The sequence below is a fragment of the Oncorhynchus keta genome, chromosome 17 (genome assembly GCF_023373465.1).
Source record: "Oncorhynchus keta strain PuntledgeMale-10-30-2019 chromosome 17, Oket_V2, whole genome shotgun sequence".
Taxonomy (NCBI): domain Eukaryota; kingdom Metazoa; phylum Chordata; class Actinopteri; order Salmoniformes; family Salmonidae; genus Oncorhynchus; species Oncorhynchus keta.
The window spans coordinates 16,986,981-17,001,794 of record NC_068437.1 but is presented as its reverse complement, the minus strand read 5'-3'; the positions used below and the strand labels follow the sequence as shown (position 1 = coordinate 17,001,794).

Genomic DNA, 14,814 nt, shown 5'->3' with positions numbered 1-14,814 from the left:
TCATGTTTAATGGTTCACGCATGTGGATACGTCAATTAAGTTATGTCTGTATCATAGTTCCATCAATTTAAACTTGTCAACATCAAAAACATATTCAAGTCAAGCTTTTAAGATTTGAGCAAACTTCATATTGCTACTGGAGCAGGAATCTGCCAATAAGATATTGATATATTCTAAGACATAGAAAAGATTCATTAGCGATGTGACAATATTATTGTGTCCCATATGTAATTAAGCTCGGAATAGTTGTTTTGCCATGATTCCCAACTTCCAGCCTTTCCAAACAAACAGAAACCCACTTTTCATATCTACCCTTGAGGATTCTGATAGATGAAGAGAGAAGAATGAGCGGTGTGTGGGATGTGGGAGGGACAGCATATTCTCTCCACAGACACATCTCAGCAGGTAGGAAAACAACAGCTGAATTGATTTGGATTATACAGTGCTGCTTCTTCTGATTGTGTCAACTTTATAAAGTGCTACATGTTGAAAACAAGCCTCCCATGCAGGCACACAATTCAGCAGCCCATTAAAGTAGGGTGGGCCACATTCACCTCGAAAACAACATACTCCCTGCCATGGAAACCCCGCCGTGTTGTCCATTGTGGCTGTTCTTTTTTTAGACAAGTATTTTTTTTCATTTCCTGTTCACTACCACAGATAATTACTCACTAGACAGAGCAATAACCACTCCCCCCCCCGTCTCTTTTGTGAGAGGTTTCCCAGGCAACCTCAAGCTGCTCGTCCACTTGCATTTGCACCCTAATGTCTTTCATGTTTTATTTTGAGGTTTTGAATCTTTTTGATAAACAAAGCGATCTACGTCAGAGCTGTCACTATGGGAACAGCAGGCGTGGTGTAGACAAGCCACTCAAACCATTTTTCAAACAAACAACCCAATACCCTTTAACCAAAGGATGCCTTCATCCAATCAATGCTTCGTAGACAACAGGTGTAGACTAACAGTCAAATCAAATCACATTTTATTTGTCACATACACATGGTTAGCAGATGTTAATGCGAGTGTAGCGAAATGCTTGTGCTTCTAGTTCTGACAATGCAGTAATAACCAACGAGTAATCTAGCTAACAATTCCAAAACTACTACCTTATACACACAAGTGTAAAGGGATAAAGAATATGTACATAAAGATATATGAATGAGTGATGGTACAGAGCGGCATAGGAAAGATGCAGTAGATGGTATCGAGTACAGTATATACATATGAGATGAGTATGTAAACAAAGTGGCATAGTTTAAAGTGGCTAGTGATACATGTATTACATAAAGATGCAGAAGATGATATAGAGTACAGTATATACGTATACATATGAGATAAATAATGTAGGGTATGTAAACATTATATTAAGTAGCATTGTTTAAAGTGACTAGTGATATATTTTGCATCAATTCCCATCAATTCCCATTATTAAAGTGGCTGGAGTTGAGTCAGTGTGTTGGCAGCAGCCACTCAATGTTAGTGGTGGCTGTTTAACAGTCTGATGGCCTTGAGATAGAAGCTGTTTTTCAGTCTCTCGGTCCCAGCTTTGATGCACCTGTACTGACCTCGCCTTCTGGATAATAGCGGGGTGAACAGGCAGTGGCTCGGGTGGTTGTTGTCCTTGATGATCTTTATGGCCTTCCTGTGACATCGGGTGGTGTAGGTGTCCTGGAGGGCAGGTAGTTTGCCCCCGGTGATGCGTTGTGCAGACCTCACTACCCTCTGGAGAGCCTTACGGTTGTGGGCGGAGCAGTTGCCGTACCAGGCGGTGATACAGCCCGACAGGATGCTCTCGATTGTGCATCTGCAGAAGTTTGTGAGTGCTTTTGGTGACAAGCCGAATTTCTTCAGCCTCCTGAGGTTGAAGAGGCGCTGCTGCGCCTTCTTCACGATGCTGTCTGTGTGGGTGGACCAATTCAGTTTGTTTGTGATGTGTACGCCGAGGAACTTAAACTTACTACCCTCTCCACTACTGTTCCATCGATGTGGATAGGGGGGTGTTCCCTCTGCTGTTTCCTGAAGTCCACAATCCTCTCCTTAGTTTTGTTGACGTTGATTGTGAGGTTATTTTCCTGACACCACACTCCGAGGGCCCTCACCTCCTCACTGTAGGTCGTCTCGTCGTTGTTGGTAATCAAGCCTACCACTGTTGTGTCGTCCGCAAACTTGATGATTGAGTTGGAGGCGTGCGTGGCCACGCAGTCGTGGGTGAACAGGGGGCCCCAGTGTTGAGGATCAGCGGGGTGGAGATGTTGTTACCTACCCTCACCACCTGGGGGCGGCCCGTCAGGAAGTCCAGTACCCAGTTGCACAGGGCGGGGTCGAGACCCAGGGTCTCGAGCTTGATGTAATGCTGAGCTGTAGTCGATGAACAGCATTCTCACATAGGTATTCCTCTTGTCCAGATGGGTTAGGGCAGTGTGCAGTGTGGTTGAGATTGCATCGAGAAATGCTTGCTTCCCAACAATGCAGAGAGAAAAATCTGAAAAAATACAAAAAAATACAATAATGCGGGGAATAAATGTATGAGTAACGATAACTTGGCTATATACACATGGTTTCGGTACAAATTCGATGTGCAGGGAGGGGTACGGGGTAATTGAGGTAGAGATGTACATATAAGTAGGGATAAAGTGACGAGACAACAGGATAGATAATAAGCAGTAGCAACAGCGTATGTTATGAGTATAAAATAGTTTGTGCAAAGGGGGGTCAATCTACACAGTCCAGGTAGCCATTTGGTTAACTATTTAGCAGTCTTATGGCTTGGGGTTAGAAGCTGTTCAGGGTCCTGTTGGTTCCAGACGTGGTGCATCGGTACCGCTTGCCGTGCGGTAGGAAGGAGAACAGTCTATGACTTGGGTGGCTGGAGTCTTTGACCATTTTTAGGGCCTTCCTCTGACACCGCCTGGTATAGAGGTCCTGGATGGCAGGGAGCTTGGCCCCAGTGATGTACTGGGCCGTACGCACCTCCCTCTGTAGCGCCTAGTGGTCAGATGCCAAGCAGCTGCCATACTAAGCAGGGATGCAGCCAGTGAAGATGCTCTCAATGGTGCAGCTGTATAACTTTTTGAGGATCTGATGGCCCATGCCAAATCTTTTCAGCCTCCTGAGGGGGAAGAGGACTTGTCGTGCCCTCTTCGTGGCTGTGTTGGTGTGTTTGGACCATGATAGGCCCTTCGTGATGTGGACACCAAGGAACTTGAAGCTCTAAACCCGCTCTACTACAGCCCCGTCAATGTGAATGGGGGCGTGCTCGGCCCTCGGTTTTCTGTAGTCCACGATCAGTTCCTTTGTCTTGCTGATGTTGAGGGAAAGTTTGTTGTCCTGACACCATACTGCCAGGTCACTGACCTCCTCTCTCTAGGCTGCCTCATTGTCATCTGTGATCAGGCCTATCACTGTCATGTTATCAGCAAACTTAATGATGGTGTTGGAGTCAGGCGCGGCCGAGCAGTTGTGGGTGAACAGGGAGTACAGGAAGGGACTAAGCACACACCCCTGAGGGGGCCCCTTGTTGCCTGCTCTCACTACCTGCGGGTGGCCCATCAGTAAAGTCATCAGTGGATCTGTTGGGGCGGTATAACGAATTAGAGTGGGTCCAGGGTGTCTGAGATGTAGTATTAATGTGAGCGATGACCAGCCTTTCAAATTTCATGGCTACAGATGTGAGTGCTACAGTGTGAAAGTAATTTAGACAGGTTACCTTGCCGTTATTTTGCACAGGGATTATGTTGGTCTGCTTGAAACGTGTAGGTATTACAGACAGGGACAGGAAGAGGCTGAAAATATCAGTGAAAACACTTGCCAGCTGATCAGCGCATACTCTGAGTACTCTTCCTGGTAATCCATTTGGCCCCACGGCCTTGTGAATGTTAACATGTTTAAAGGTCTTGTGAGATCACACTGCTGGTGCTCTCATACATGGTTCAGTGTTGTTTGCCTTGAAGCAATAATACCCCTTCTGCAAAGGATAGATTTCCTACTTCTGAACACACAGACACACACACACGGCGTGTGTGTCAATGACAGTCATTAGATCCCAGCGTTACTACATCTATCAAATGTGGACTCATACCCTAATGGACCACTGCACAGTCTCTATCTAAAGCTCTAAAGTCATAAAACTGGAATCAATTCCAATTCATTTGATATGAGTCATAAAGAGCATTGATCAGACCAGAGGCAGGATCGTTGCCGTTGAATATTGACCAGTGTTAGAGCCAGTGACCTGTCAGTGAGGCCAGGATTGTGACCTTTTTTTTTTAAACCAGGTAGGCCAGTTGAGAACAAGTTCTCATTTACAACTGCGACCTGGTCAAGATTAAGCAAAGCAGTGTGACACAAACAACAACACAGAGTTACACATGGATTAAACAAACGTACGGTCAATAACACAATAGAAAAAACAAATATGAAGCGAGAGCCAGCCAACAAGAACATACAGGTCGCAGTGGTGGGTAGTATATGGGGCTTTGGTGACAAAACAGATGGCACTGTGATAGACTGCATCCAATTTGCTGAGTAGAGTGTTGGAGTCGATTTTGTAAATGACATCGCCGAAGTCAAGGATCGGTAGGATAGTCAGTTTTACGAGGGTATGTTTGGCAGCATGAGTGAAGGATGCTTTGTTGCGAAATAGGAAGCTGATTCTAGATTTAATTTTGGATTGGAGATGCTTAATGTGAGTCTGGAAGGAGAGTTTACAGTCTAACCAGACACCTAGGTATTTGTAGTTGTCCACATATTCTAAGTCAGAACCATCCAGAGTAGTGATGCTGGACGGGCGGGCAGGTGCGGGCAGCGATCGGTTGAAGAGCATGCTTTTAGTTTTACTTTCATTTAAGAGCAATTGGAGGCCACGGAAAGAGAGTTGTATGGCATTGAAGCTCTTTTGGAGGTTAGTTAACACAGTGTCCAAAGAGGGGCCAGAGGTATACAGAATGGTGTCGTCTGCGTAGAGGTGGATCAGAGAATCACCAGCAGCAAGAGCGACATCATTGAGAAAAGATTATTGAGAATTGAACCCTGTGGCACCCCCATAGAGACTGCCAGAGGTCCGGACAACAGGCCCTCCGATTTGACACTGTACTCTGTCTGAGAAGTAGTTGGTGAACCAGGTGAGGCAGTCATTTGAGAAACCAAGGCTGTTGAGTCTGCCGATAAGAATGTGGTGATTGACAGAGTCAAAAGCCTTGGCCAGGTCGATGAATACGGCTGCACAGTATTGTGTTTTATCGATGGCGGTTATGATATCGTTTAGAACCTTGAGCGTGTATGAGGTGCACCCATGACCAGCTCAGAAACCAGATTGCATAATGGAGAAGGTACGGTGGGATTCGAAATGGTCGGTAATCTGTTTGTTAACTTGTCTTTCGAAGACCTTAGAATGGCAGAGTAGGATAGATATAAGTCTGTAACAATTTGGATTTAGAGTGTCTCCCCCTTTGAAGAGGGGGATGACCGCGGCAGCTTTCTATTCTTTGGGGATCTCAGACGATATGAAAGAGTGGTTGAACAGGCTAGTAATAGGGGTTGCAACAATTGCGGCGTGAATGCTCAGTGTCCTGTGTGCAGGCAGCTAACCTTATTTCCCCACAAACTCACTCCTCTTGTGTCTCAGGGGACAAATTAGCACAGTAATATTGTACATTAGGATGGATGGACAGAGGGCTAGCAATGTAGAGGATATTTGTATGACTGTAAAGACAAAGCAGACATGAAAGCTAGTGCTGAGTTTAAGGAATGCAGATAGACACAGACTCAGAAAGGTCAATAGTAATGCCAGCATGCTATATTTAAGCAATAAGGCCCGGCGGGTTGTGGTATATGGCCATTATACCATGGCTAAGGGCTGTTCTTATGCACGACGCAACGGGGAGCTGCCTGGACGCAGCCCTTAGCCGTGGTATATTGGCCATATATCACAATGGTGCCTTATTGCTATTATAAACTAGTTACCAACATAATTAGAGCAGTTAAAATAAATGTTTTCTCGTACCTGTGGTATATGGTCTGATATACCACGGCTGTCAGCAAATCAGCATTCAGGGCTCGAACCACCCATTTTATAATTCATTGTTTGACATCATACGTTGTACAAATAATGGATTAAAGTTATTGCCAACAATGTAGCGCAACAATTGAACTGCTAATCAACAGCAAATCAAATAGAAGTCTATGCAGAATGCAATATTCTTTCTAGCCCCCAAAAATATATTAACTTATGAGATGAACAATACTCAAGAGCAAACAAAAAAACATTTTTAGAAAGCACAATGTGTTACTGGCTGGAAGCAAATGTTTGATCAAAAACAAGACAAAAAAAACACATAAACAAAAAACACAAAACAATACTAAAGAGTGTATTTTTCTCTCTCTCTTTGCAATCCAGCTGAAAACTTTAGTTGTTTTTTCTTATCAACCAACTGACATATCTGGGTCTGTCTGGTAGTAATCTAGGCTTCATAGTGGATGCTGGAGTAATTGGAAACATGTCCTGCTTCTGTTTGATTTTCTGGCCAGCCCAGAAAAAAATAGCAATTGCATAATCCTGTAATAGGTTTATAGATTGATAATGGTGTGCTGGTTCTTAATTTGTGCTGCTCCTCAGCAAGTGATGCTTACATTTAAATCAGATTTATTCAGTTGTTGTTTAGACAAAATAGCTGGAATATTCTGTCAGTTTGCGTCACATCTCAGGACTATGTTCAACATGATGCAAACAGCCTCCACAATGCCTCTCCATCTGTAGCATGTATGTGCACTATGTGTGTTCCGCAACAGAGATTTCAGTCTCTCTCTCTTTGTGTGTGTGGATGTGTGTGTGTGCGTGTGTGCGTGCGTGCGTGCGTGTGTGTGTGTGTATTTTGTATTTATTAAGATCCCCAATCATCTGCTGCCGAGGCAGCGGCTACTCTTCCTGGGGACCAAATAGGAAACAACACAACAAATAAAATACATAATATACATAAACATACATAGCACTACATTTACATTACAATTGCACCATTCAGCAGACGCTCCCATCCAGAGCGACCCACAGCTAGTGTTCATTCATGTTAAGATAGCCAGGTGACAAAACCACATATCACAGTCGTATACCAACCACATATCACACACATAATAGAATACAAAATACAATGCAAACTACAATACAAAATACAATGCAAACTACAATACAAAATACAATGCAAAATACAATGCAAAATACAATGCAAACTACAATACAAAATACAATGCAAACAACAATACAAAATACAATGCAAACTACAATACAAAATACAATGCAAACTACAATACAAAATACAATGCAAACTACAATATAAAATACAATGCAAACAACAATACAAAATACAATACAAAATACAATGCAAAATACAATGCAAACTACAATACAAAATACAATGCAAACAACAATACAAAATACAATGCAAACTACAATACAAAATACAATGCAAACTACAATACAAAATACAATGCAAACTACAATACAACATACAATACAAAATACAATGCAAACTACAATACAAAATACAATGCAAAATACAATACAAAATACAATAATATAATAATAATAATATATGCCATTTAGCGGACGCTTTTATCCAAAGCGACTTACAATCATGTGTGCATACATTCTACGTATGGGTGGTCCTGGGAATCGAACCCACTACCCTGGCGTTACAAGCGCCATGCTCTACCAACTGAGCTACAGAAGGACCACGATGTAAAATACAATGCAAAATACAATGCAAACTACAATACAAACTACAATGCAAAATACAATGCAAACTACAATACAAAATACAATGCAAAATACAATGCAAACTACAATACAAAATACAATGCAAAATGCATAAAATGTCTGTGTCTCTCCACAGTCCCCGTCGTGCCTAAAGGTGTTTTTTAAAATCTGGTTTTATTGCTAGCTTGAGTTACCTGGGGTGGCAGAGAGTTCCTTTTAGTCATGACTCTATTTAATACTATGTGTTTTCCAGACCCTGTTCTGGACCTGGGGACTGTGAAGAGACCTCTGGCTGCATGTCTTGTGTGATACCGATGAGTGTCCGAACTGTGTGCCAATTACTTTAACAGACAGTTTGATACCTTCAGCACATCAGCACCTCACACAAAGACCAATAGTGATGCAGTCAATCTCTTTTCAACATTGTGTGAGTGTGTGTGTGTGTGTGTGTGTGTGTGTGTGTGTGTGTGTGTGTGTGTGTGTGTGTGTGTGTGTGTGTGTGTGTGTGTGTGTGTGTGTGTGTGTGTGTGTGTGTGTGTGTGTGTGTGTGTGTGTGTGTGTCAAGTCAAAAAAACAAAAAAAATTCACATGCACAAGTACAGTGAAATGTATTTCTTGCATGTGTGTGTGTATGTGTGCCTTTCTTTTTCTTGCATGTGGATGTGTGTGCGTTGCCTGAGCGCGTGTGTGTGTGGGTGCATATGTGCACGTGCATGTATGTGTATCAGGAAGAGGAGTTCTTCTTGACTTACATTAATCTAATGTAGCTTATGTAAACCTCCTTTATCCACATGTGATTCTTTGTTGATAAGAAATACAGCTCCGGGGGATTAAAACACCATATCTGTTTGTACCATGTAGACAAATAAGACAGCAGATGAGACAAAGGGGGTGATTCCACAGGACAATATGAAAAAAATGCAGAATCCATGTAAATCCAAAACGAAGGATGAGGAAGGGGGATCTTCAAAGGAGGGTAATCCCTGGTCATGCGGTGCATGTTGTTGTCTGACAGAGCACGATAACCTCATCTCTCTCTCTCTCTCTCTCTCTCCCTCTCTCTCTCTCTCTCTCTCTCTCTCTCTCTCTCTCTCTCTCTCTCTCTCTCTCTCTCTCTCTCTCTCTCTCTCTCTGTATCTCTCTCCAGAAGTCAAAGGAAAGGAAAGGCTGCTCTAACAAGCTAGAGAGTCTGTCTGACTGTCCCTCTGAGGACGACGAACAGCCTGAAGTAAAGAGATTTTAAAAAACAAAACCAGAAATAGCCTGTTACACTAGGATATGTATAGAAAACACTCTGGATAGAAAAAACTCTGAAGTTTCTAAAACTGTTTGAATGATGTCCGTGAGTATAACAGAACTTTGGCAGGCGAAAACCCGAGGACGAACCATCCAGGAATTGTTTGTTTGTTGAAGTGACAGTGTTTTCAATGAGGTTTTCAACGAGATTTCTAAGGCACTTGCTTGCAGTTCCTATTGCTTCCACTGGATGTCAACAGTCTTAGAAATTGGTTAATATTTTTTCCTTTGTGTAATGAAGAAGTAGGGCTGTTCAGAACGAGGGTCGAGTCTAGTGTACTGTTGTGGGTGGGGCGCCCGACCTGAAAGCTCGCTCCGCTTTGTTTTTATCCGCTATTGGACGCAGTTTATCCCGTCTTAAATTTGATTGATTATTTACGTTTAAAAATACCTAAAGATGTATTTGGAAAGTTGTTTGACATGTTTGGACAAAGATTACAGGTAACTTATTAGATATTTGTAGTCATGTTGCGCAAGTTGGAACCGGTGTTTTTCTGGATCAAACGCGCCAAATAAATGGACATTTTGGAGATATAACAACGGAATTAATTGAACAAAAGGACAATTTGTGATGTTTAGGGGACATATTGGAGTGCCAACAGAAGAAGCTCTTCAAAGGTAAGGCATGAATTATAAGTTTTGTGTCGCGCCTGGCAGGATGAAATATTATTGTCCGTGTTTGTTTGATGGAGTGCTGTCCTCAGATAATAGCATGGTTTGCTTTCACCTTAGAGACTTTTTGAAATCTGAAATGGTGGCTGGATTAACAAGAAGTAAAGCTTTAATTTGGTTTATTGCACTTGTGATTGTATGAAAGTTAAATATTTCTAATAATTTAATTTGAATTTGGAGCTCTGCCATTTCACCGGATGCTGTCAAATCGATCCTGTTAACGGGATTTGATCCCTAAGAAGTTTTAAGAAGAATCCTAGTGTCAGCAAAAGACTTACAGAAATCTCTGGAACATGCTAACATCTCTGTTGATGAGTCTATGATACGTAAAACAATAAATAAGAATGGTGTGGGGGGGACGCCACGGGTGAAGCCACTGCTGTCCAAAAAAACCATTGCTGCACGTCTGAAGTTCGCAAAAGAGCATCTGGAAGTTCCACAGCGCCACTGGCAAAATCTTCTCTGGAGAGATGAAACTAAAGTTGAGTTGTTTAGAAGGAACAAACATTATGTGTGTAGAAAAAAAGGAACAGCACACAACATCTAAACCTCATCCCAACTGTAAAGTATGGTGAAGGAAGCATCATGGTTAGGAGCTGCTTTGCTGCCTCAGGGCCTGGACAGCTTGCTATCATTGACGGAAATTATTTCTCAAGTTTAAGAAGACATTTAGCAGGAGAATGTAAGGCTATCTGTCTGCCAATTGAAGCTCAACAAAAGTTGTGTGATGCAGCAGGACAACGACCCAAGTAAAACAAAAACAGAATGGCTTCAACAGAAGGAAATACGCCTTCTGGAGTGGCCCAGTCAAAGTCCTGACCTCACCCCGATTGAGATGTTGTGGCATGACCTCAAGAGAGTGATTCCCACCAGACATCCCAAAAATATTGCTGAACTGAAACAGTTTTGTAAAGAGGAATGGTCCAAAATTCCTCCTGACCGCAGGTCTGATCCGCAACTACAGAAAATGTTTGGTTGAGGTTATTGCTGCCAAAGGAGGGTCAACCAGTTAATTAAATCCAAGGGTTCACATACTTTTCCACCCTGCACTGTGAATGTTTACACAGTGTGTTCAATAAAGACATGAAAATGTATAATTGTAATTATTATTATTATACATTTAAGCAGATTGTGTTAGTCTATTGTTGTGACTTAGATGAAGATCAGATAAAATTTGATGACTCATTTATGCAGAAGTCCAAGCAATTCCAAAGGGTTCACATACTTTTTCTTGCCACTGTAAGTATTCAGACCCTTTGCTGTGAGACTCGACATTGAGCTCAGGTGCATCTTGTTTCCATTGATCATCCTTGAAATGTTTCTACCTATGGTAAATTCAATTGATTGGACATGATTTGGAAAGGCACACACCTGTCTATATAAGGTCCCACAGTTGACAGTTGGGGGAGAAGGGTCTTGGTCAGGGAAGTGACCAAGAACCCAATGGTCACTCTGACAGAGCTTCAGAGTTTCTCTGTGGAGATGAAAGAACATTCCAGAAGGACAACCATTCCTGCAGCACTCCACCAATCAGGCCTTTATGATAGTGGCCAGACGGAAGCCACTCTTCAGTAAAAGGCACATGGCAGCATGCTTGGAGTTTGCCAAAAGGCACATAAAGGACTCTCAGACAATGAGAAACAAGATTCTTTGGTCTGATGAAAACAAGATTGAGCTATTTGGCTTAAATGCAAAGTACCACATCTGGAGGAAATCTAGCACCATCCCTAAGGTGAAGCATGGTGGTGGCAGCATCATGCTGTGGAGATGTTTTTCAGCGGCAGGGACTGGCAGACTAGTCAGAATTGAGGGAAGATGAATGGAGCACAGAGAGATCCTTGATGAAAACCTGCTCCAGAGCGCTCAAAACCTCAGACTGGGGTGAAGGTTCACCTTTCAACAGGACAATGACCCTAACCACACAGCCAAGACAATACAGCAGTTGCTTTGGGAATAGTTGTGCAGGAACGCTTCCCATCCAACCTGACAGAGCTTGAGAGGATCTGCAAAGACGAATGGGAGAAACTCCCCAAATACAGGTGTGCCAAGCTTGTAGCATCATACACAAGAATACTCGAGGCTGTAATCGCTGCAAAAGGTGCTTCAACAACGTACTGAGTAAAGGATCTGAATACTTATGTAAATGTCATATTTTAGTTGTTGCTTTGTCATTATGGGTGTGTAGTATGATCAGGGTTGGGTAGGTTACTTTCTAAATGTAATCCCTTACAGTTACTAGTTACCTGTCCAAAATTGTAATCAGTAACGTAACCTTTTGATTACCTAAACTTAGTAACGTAATTTAGAGTTATTGGAAGAAGACAAAAATATATGTTACCAATTGAATGACATCTATTGCAGGATAAATCAATGTTAAAGTTTACATAGCTGGCCATATATGGATGTTACATTTTTCTTTATGGGTTGGGTTGGTTATGTATACTTCTTCTAACCCATCACCTTCTCCCCAACCATGTTTTGTCATTATGGGGTATTGTGTGTAGTATGATGAGGAGGAAAAAACAATTTAATCCATTTTAGAATAAGACTGTAATGTAACAAAATGTGGAAAAAGTCAAAGGGGTTTGAATACTTTCTGTATGCACTGCATATGGCTCATACAGTAGTTTCTCTGTATTGCACTGTGATGGCCATCTGGGTTTGAATTGGTTCCAACAACACACATTTCACCTTTCTTGTCAGGGGCATACAGGGCTATATATACTGCACCAAACAGGACCAGGTATGAGTAGAGTGACAGAAATCAGAGTGGCAGAGACCAACAATCTCAGCAGACCAACCTGGACTCATGGGTAGATGTAACATAGTAAATGAAAATCCAAGGACACTCAAATTAGCATGATGTGTTACGTTTGGTATGGAATGTATTAAATTTGTGGATGTCCATCATCCATTTTGTATGATACAAATTACAATTCATATGAAATGTTATGAATTGCAATTAGTATGATATGCTACTAATTGCAATTCTTACAACATGTTACGAATTTGAAATATGTATGTTACGAATTCCAATTTGTTGTTGCTAACGTTAGCTAGGTGGCCAGGTGGCTAGCTAGGCTAAGGGTTAAGGTTAGGGTTGAGGTTACGACTTAGGTTAATGTGTTAAGGTTACGGTCTTATGTAACATACCATACAAATTTGAGTTTGTCGGATTTCATTTACTATGTTATGCCTAGTCTGTGAGACCAGGCCGACAGACATCCAGATATTCTGTCTCTTGAACCCAAGTCAATATTATGAAGCAGGAAGCAGCCTCACTAGTCTTTCTCCTCTTCTCCCCGAGTGATATAGGATCCTCCTAGCATGAACACAGATGTACACTGCTAGATAAGTGTTTCCTAGCTCAGATGAGCAGGATGATATTGTCACACTAACTTTGCGCAATCTAAAACCCTTCATGCTTATTCAGAGTGTTTGATGACAAAGTCTGTGACGCTCTCTACAATTAACTCAAATTAGCATACATTTTACATTTGGCAATCTCTGATGAACATAAAATCAACAGGAACAGACAGTGACCATTTGCAAAAAACTTGTCCAAGAGCAGAAAATAACAATCCTCACAAAGATAAAACAGTTTCTCCTAAGCTATTTATCTAATTTAGCCACATTCTACGGATGTCAGATTGGTATGATAGAGTGGTGCAATGCGAATGCTAGCCTCCACGTGCCTCGCGGGGACACTCAGAATTGAAAATCTCTCTTCTTCAATTCTGTATGCCCCAGCCAGGCCTGTGGAGGCTCCCATTAGCATTGCACCACTCTATCATACCTGTGAGCTGGTGCGATGCATGAACTTGTGCGATGCATCATCACCAACAGGCTCATCTCGAACAGCTCTGTAGCCAAACAGGGTCCTCTTCTAACAGAGAGAGCACTTTATGTGATTTATCACAAGCACTCCCATTGATCGGAACTATTCGAGGGCTGGACAAAAGACCCAACTCGTTTTGGTCCATGGTGAGTGCTGCAAGGCACGGTCCAATCAGAGCAAATAACCTGTGGCTAGATTTATGTTATTGGATCAAAAGCATATTTTCTCTCCTTAGTTACTGTAGCCCTTAGTTACTGTAGCCCTTAGTTACTGTAGCCCAGAATAGGCTTTATACCTAATAATCATGATCATTAAGTTAATTAAATGAATTGATTGATTGGTTTTCTTTCTCTGTCCAGGTGGCCGGTTGGACAACAGCAGCCATGTGATTGGGGGGTAGCAAAGAGCAAAGAATGTCCAGGAGGTTCAGCTAAAGCAGTCCTGCAGTGAGAATCTCCCCCTCTGGCGCCTGTTCTTCATGAGGACCCGAAGATGACTGTCACCAGCCGGCAGTCCTTGAATGTCCTGACAGTCATCTTTCTCCTGCTGTCAACTGCAGGTCAGTGCAGTTTTATACACCTTTTTGCTATTGTGTGTGTGTGTGTGTGTGTGTGTGTGTGTGTGTGTGTGTGTGTGTGTGTGTGTGTGTGTGTGTGTGTGTGTGTGTGTGTGTGTGTGTGTGTGTGTGTGTGTGTGTGTGTGTGTGTGTGTGTGTGTGTGTGTGTGTGTGTGTGTGTTAAAGTATATAGTCTCTTCCCACAGTCACCTGTGAGTCTAGCAAGTGAGACTGGTGTATGACTGTCAGGGAACAGTATGCTACATGGTAAAACATCGATGTTGATTACTGTAACTAATCTGCATTTGTGAAACGGTATGTCGGTAACTGTAATGCACATTGTTAAACAACCTGAGGTTTAATAGTATGCAAAGAACTTTATTTCGGTTTATAGTCTTTCAGCTCACAGGTTGATGTTGTAAACGGAACATGAGAGCCAACCTGTTTACTGTAGTATCCTAAAATTGGATAGGTGTTAATGTAACTAACAACATGGCAATATTTACGACAGAGCCCTAACCAGATCCAGCTGTTTTCCCTCTAGTAAGGCTCAGACTGCCTTCCCCCTGGCCTGCTTCACCTTTAAGACTTGCATCATTAGAGGACTTTATGGTCCACTTCCAATGCTTAGTTGCACTGCGTCCTTATTGCCAATTCACCCTCTTTATAAACGCAGACCCCTCCTTTATACCCCTCCTTTAAAT

The 14,814-nt window shown here is 42.3% G+C and overlaps 1 protein-coding gene across 2 annotated transcripts in view; it reads left to right on the top strand.

Moving 5' to 3' along the window:
* The window catches only part of shisal1b (shisa like 1b), a 64,030-nt gene that overhangs the window by 23,073 nt on the left and 26,143 nt on the right, over positions 1-14,814 (top strand). The window contains exons 2-3 of one of the 2 annotated variants that reach the window (XM_035790791.2): positions 8,896-8,976; positions 13,914-14,113. In XM_035790791.2, coding sequence (XP_035646684.1) covers positions 14,047-14,113 — 67 coding nt within the window. In that variant the 5' untranslated portion in view covers positions 8,896-8,976; positions 13,914-14,046. The remainder of the gene's footprint in view (positions 1-8,895; positions 8,977-13,913; positions 14,114-14,814) is intronic. The other variant, XM_035790790.2, reaches the window with a different exon arrangement.